This window comes from Asparagus officinalis, chromosome 7, assembly GCF_001876935.1.
Source record: "Asparagus officinalis chromosome 7, Aspof.V1, whole genome shotgun sequence".
NCBI lineage: Eukaryota > Viridiplantae > Streptophyta > Magnoliopsida > Asparagales > Asparagaceae > Asparagus > Asparagus officinalis.
In genome coordinates, this window is record NC_033800.1 from 144,433,481 (window position 1) to 144,439,785 (window position 6,305).

The 6,305-nt window shown below is 33.5% G+C and overlaps 1 protein-coding gene across 1 annotated transcript; it reads left to right on the plus strand.

Moving 5' to 3' along the window:
* Window positions 372-4,738, plus strand: LOC109850104 (cell division cycle-associated 7-like protein). The gene is made up of 12 exons (XM_020420026.1): window positions 372-539; window positions 638-788; window positions 876-976; window positions 1,073-1,223; window positions 1,331-1,458; window positions 1,552-1,729; window positions 1,818-1,956; window positions 3,653-3,723; window positions 3,807-3,884; window positions 3,982-4,069; window positions 4,168-4,223; window positions 4,405-4,738. The coding sequence occupies exons 1-12, from the start codon at window positions 474-476 to the stop codon at window positions 4,473-4,475; spliced, it is 1,278 nt and encodes a 425-aa protein (XP_020275615.1). The 5' UTR covers window positions 372-473; the 3' UTR covers window positions 4,476-4,738.

The following is a 6,305-nucleotide window of genomic DNA, read 5'->3' on the forward strand; positions in this document are numbered from 1 at the left end:
ATTAAGGGGTAGGGGACTTTTAAGGGGAACCATTGAAGGAGAACCAACCCCTTCCTTAAAGTTCCCCCTAAATTAAGGGACACCCAAGGGATCCCTGGAGATGCTCTTACACTTTAATTAATGGATGATTATGTGCAACTATAAAGTACCTAATCTAAAGATTGATATATCTTTGGCGCATGATCAAAGTATTTTCTTGTGCGTTATATGGTATCTCAATTTATTCTTATTCTTATTATCATAAATTTAGTAAAATACCCAAGTTTGAGTTACTATTTTAAATACAGTGTATCAACTTCCACTCCCAAGTTTGAAGCACAAAATCCAACCGTTGCAACTAATCCTGCGGTCCCCAGTTTAAAAATTAAGCGGGCCATCTCTCTCCCTCCCAAAATAACTAGCCGTTGCAAAACCCCTTTTGACTTCCTCCCATCTTCTCCAATCTCTGAGAAAACAAAAAGAAACCGTTGGCAATGGGGAGGCTGAGGGCCAAGCAAGACTACGAAAGCCTCCGAAATGCTCAAATCGCTCGAAACAAGGTAAACCCGTTTCCTTTTATGTGCTCTTGAAGTTTCATGTGAAAAAAAAAGTTTATGGTTCTTTTACTTCTTCTTGAATTTCTTGGAAAATTTTGAAGGCTATACTAGAATCTCATGGGCTCAGCCAGAATGCTAGAGAAATTCCCGCTATTGTTTCTTCTTCGAAATCGATTAGCAGAGTTAAACGACCCACCTCAGGTTTGGGGTCTCCGATTCGTCGCTCGGGTCGATTGGGGGGGAAATCTTCAGGTTTCATGTTGTTTCTCTCATTAAGAGGTCCATTTTTATTTAAAAAAAAAGAATGTAGATTTCTGAAATTGTTCGTTTTTGTTTCAGACCCTTTGGAGGATATGAGAGATCATTCTGAAGTTGGGGAGAAAAGATTATCTTTAGATGGCTTCAAAAGTGAAGAAGAGGCAAAAATATTTGAAAACAAGGTCTCTTTCCCCTTTTAATGCTAGTTTATTTGTTTTTTTGAAATCAGAAAGCTTGACATGCTTTTTTTTTCCTCTTCTTTTCCTTAAAATGTGAAGGCTGGAAGGCAAACAGAAAACTCCAAAGAGCTTATTGTTACTAAATCCAGAAAAAGAGCTAAGGAATTGAAGCCAGACTTAGCAACTCCACTTCGCCGGTCTCATCGTTTGAATGGGAACAATGAAATCTCTGATTCCTCACCTCCTGAAGGTTTTCATTATTTTCTTTAAAATCCCGTGTGTGTGTGTGTGTGTGTATTCTGGATTCTTGAAACAGACTGTATTTTCTAATTTATGAAACATGTTAATGTTCTTTAGATCTTTCAGAAGTAGTCCAGGCAAGATCTACAGATTCTTGTAGAAGTGCTGGTGATGCAAAAACTTGTGAAGATTCTGCAATTTCTGATTATGAAAGCATCCGAAATGCCCGAATCTCTGCAAACATGGTATTTTTTGCCTTTATCAAATTTCTTTTTCCAAATGAAGTTTTTCATAAGAGACTAATACTTCTTCTTATTCCTATAAATTCATATATACAGGCTAAAATGGCATCTCTCGGGCTTGACCGTGGCCTTAAAGAGCTTCAAAACATCATTTTATCCTCTGCTAAAACTTATAAGAAGACCAAGAAACCGAAGATGGATCTAGGAACTCCACGTCGGAGGTCAGATCGTTTGAAGGGAAAGCCTGCAGATTCTAATGCCTCATCTCCCGAAGGTTTTCTTTAAGTAAAACAACGGTTTAATTTTGTAGTACTTAAAATTATGCTGTAAGATTTATAATTTTGGGAACTTTTGTTGTTTAGATTTATATCTTGAAAGAAGTGAACGTTCATTAAGCGTGAAGAGGAGACTGAGACTATTTTCTAATTTAGAGAGATGCAGAAGTAAAGAAAGGGGAAGTATCTATGATCCTGTTTTGGGAATTTGTTGTCATTTTTGCAGGTTTGTATTTTTCCATTCTCGAGTTTGCAAACTATAACTGGCATTTACATTGGAGTTGAAATGATTTCATATTAACTGTATAAATATTCCCTATTTGTGTATTTTGTTGATCTCAGTCTAGCTTAGAGAAATGAACACACCAAAAATGCACTCACCATTTGTGCGCTAAGCTAACAAGATGATTACATTCAAAAACTCACTATATTCCTTTTCCATGCTTGGAAGATAATGAGTATTGTATAGACTACATTTCCCCCTTTATACGTGTATTGATATTCCGGTATATCAATGAAGTTAGGTGTAACATGATAATTCAGTCCAATCAACTACATGGTTCTGCTTCTTGCATTTTCATGAATTTATTCCTCTCAAATCTTTTTTGGTGCGTAGTAGGTAATATCACTTTTGAATCAGGTTTTGAATCCTTAGATCAATGGCTCGTCCAAAGCTTTCAGTTATATGGCTAGCGTATGTTAACAACTTAAAACAAAATTTTAGCTACGCAAGGACCAAAGTACAATGAGATAATATGTTATTCATTTGTGTATTTGCATCTATGGTTTATTGACAGCCTATGTGAAATCTAGGAGAGATGAAGTGTTGATTTATTATCCTGAAAATTCATCTCTTGTTTCCTTGCATAATGAGTTCAATTCCTTTATTCAAGTAAAGGAAAAAAGGAATTCAATTCCTAAAGTTGTCTATTTCATCATTCAAGACCATTATAGTTTATTATGTGAAGTTTTTTTCATCATCTCTGGTGATATATGTATCAAAGACGCAGTTAGTCGAATATACAGTTTGTCTTTACTTTGTTGTTGCTCTCCTGATTCTTGACATGTGGATATTCTTTCACATAGAAAACAAACATTTAGGTCTTCATTGGTAACAAAGATTTCATCTTTGGTTCTTAATAATGCTCTCCATAGTAGTCCTATCGATCGTAACTTTGATGTATGCATCAGAATTTTGTATCAGAATATCATTTCGGGTGCAGTGGAAAGACTCTTATATTTCATGTCTTTTCCTTTGTTTTTTTATCTATCTTATGAATTTGCTACAAACTTATTGGAGCTCAAAACTTGATGTATTACGTAGTGTTATGGATTGTGAAGGATTATTTTTTATCAATGAAGATAGAGAAGATTTTTTTTTTGGCATGAAACTATTTAAGCGCATTAAGGATCATACAACTTGTGGAGGGGAAAGGCCTAGATTTGTTGCAAATGCATTTGGCATTAGGCACCCAAATATGGATGTGGAGAGAGGATAATAACCTAATTTTCATAGGTCTAGATGATAATTTTCATTGTTATTACATGTACTCTTTATCCTTAATTATCTATCTGTAAACGCATTGCCATCTAAAGTTATAGGCATGCCGTTGAAAGAATTTATTATCACAAAATGACCATTCCACTAAATCATTACGTCATGGGATCTACAAATAACTATGGTTATTAGGTAAGATTTTGTCCTACGTACGTACGGTGCACAGTTTGGACTTGATGCTAATTTTTTTTGGTAAATTTAGGATGAACGTTGACATTCTGGTTTTTCTGAAATAGGAACAGTCTTAGTATATCATACACTTCCCTAGAATCACCTCAAATTATGTATTAGTGTGACCGTGAACTTAAGTTACATTCTGAGCTATAGATTGCAGGGCTAACTTCTAATGCTTTAATAAATTCAGGCAGAAAAAATTGTGCGGAGAAGAAGACTGTAAACGATGTGGGGACAGCGATATAAATCAGCCATGCATAGGTGAAAATTTATTTTTATATATCTTCACTTTTTCATCTCATTAAGGAAAATTCTCATCATCTTCGTTTTACTTCTTTTAACAGGAAAGACAGAATGTTCAGTGTGCCACTCACCTAAAGGTGTTTTATGTCGCGCTTGTCTCAAGGTTAGATATGGTGAAGGTAAGCCTACAACATTAAAAACTTTGGTTAGTTCTTTATTTGAGTAGCATATATTAGAAACTATATAGAGTAAAGGTTTTGTGTCTTAATTTAATAGAAATGGAAGAAGTCAAAAAGAAGAAGGATTGGATGTGTCCACACTGCACTGAAGAGAAAGGAATTAACCCATATTGGATATGTAACAGGTATGTAATATAACATTCTATGCAATCTTAATAATGCTTTATTTAAATGTAAATGGTCATGTTTGGGCTTAACCAAATATTCCATGAATTTGTGATAGCTCTCTGTGCTTGAAAAAGAGAAAGATGGCTCCCACTGGAATTGCAATCTACCAGGGTTAGTTTAGTTTTACAAGCATATAGTTTTATCATGTGACTTACTTGTTACTTTTAGAGTTTTTTTCTCCGCTGGAAACCACCTTAAAAAGAATTGAAATTTTATACTTAAAAAAACACCCTTACTTTTATGCCAAATTTTCATTTTATTGACTTCTTTGCTTGTTTTTATATGTACGCAGCACGTGCAGAAGGCTATGAATCTGTAGCACATCTCATAATGGATAAACTGAAACAGAAGGCAGTGCGCTGAAAATCTTGCGGATGATCCATTGATTACTTTTCCTTTCAGTGACTTATTTTGTAGTGTGCAATGAATCAGAGTTATACCAGTTTAAACCATAGATCAGAAGCATGAAATTTCAAATGGGTCCGAGGCATTTTGATCAAAATTTTGTTGCACTTGATGATCCTTAGTGTCTTGATGCTGAAAAATATAGTTATAGTTTCTTGCACTCAGTGATATTCATCAGTTAGAAGCTTAATTTACATAAAATTACTCATTGTTTGATGTCTTACTGTGATGTCTTACTGTGATGTCTTACTGTGAATAGATTCCATTTCTGTATATTTCTGTGAAAAGGGATTTTGAAGATTACTGTTTCTGAAATTTTATGTGATTCTGTGGGTGCTTGAAACACATCTTTAGTTTCAAATTCCACTTCATACATTTCTTTGCAGCATTAATCCATCTCATGATGTTGTTGAACGACTCTAGTTTCAAATACCATTTAAAGACTTGCTGGTATGCTACACATTTGTTTCATAAAATTGAAACATATCTTCAGTCACAATTTTCCCTCTGGAAAACAACAAACTATAATTATAGACCTAAAACATAAGCATCACATAAAATCTGTAAGCATGGGGATATTTTTTTTAATAAAAGAAAAAAGTGTGGGAGATATTTATATTTCTTGTTGAAATTTGATATGCTCTTTAGACACAGAAAAGGGAGTGATATACGCTAGTTAGGCAATTTCATCGTCTAGGGGAAGCAATTCTTTAGTTCCAGAAGCAGATAGATAAATTTTGGCTAAAAGTTAAAACTGAAAACTATGAACTCCTGATAAACATCTGAGCACTAAATTTATATATACTAGTATAGTGCACGTGCGTTGCACGTGGTATATGGCTATATCAAAATAACTAAAAGAATAATATATAGATATTGAATGAACGTACTAATAATATAATGTATTTATGTTTTTCTCTAGTGTAATATTCTTCTTAAAAAATTATCATTTTAATAAATATCTTGAGTATCATACTAATATTTTATTCGTGCATTCAAACTTGTTCGTGGATTCGAAGATTGTCCGTTGTGGATTCCGAGGTTACTACTTCCCCGCCGCGTCAATATGTATGAGTAATAAATTAAATATATGATAAATAATTATAATATAATTATATAATATTATGATATTGTAAGGAATTAAACTAAATTATAATATTGAATTATATTAAATCATTAATTATGATAAGTAATTATATTAATACCTGTAATATTTATATGATGTATTTCATCATTTATAAAAAATGGATTAGATAAGAAATTTTTTATAACAATAATAGATCTTACAAAGCGACAAATAATTCCATAATTGATTTGTATATTTCATGGACGTAATCAATCAATCAAACAAAAAGTAGGATTGTGGGCACAAATAAACTACATAAGAACGCATATATAAAATTAAAAGTACCTATTGAATTCATAACATCAAAACTTTCAAATTCATATAATAATACCCACCGTCGACAGTACAACACCATCACCAGATTTCTCACTTTGCACCAGAGAATTGTTAGATCCAACGCATACCAGATGGTATATATATTTGTTCCAACTTTCTTTACAATAAAGAATCTCGATATCAATCTCCTACTCTTAATGTTGCAACCGTTCCTCCCAATAGATGAAAGCTTAAATTCCAACATCATCGATCCAACCTAATACACGATATAGACCGGTTCAATGCGCATCTTAGGTCACCCATTTTATTACTGAACTTGCCTGCATAGGTTTCTTGACATGTGTTGGCACTATTGAGTTAGTTCTTGAGGTCGTACACGGCTCTGT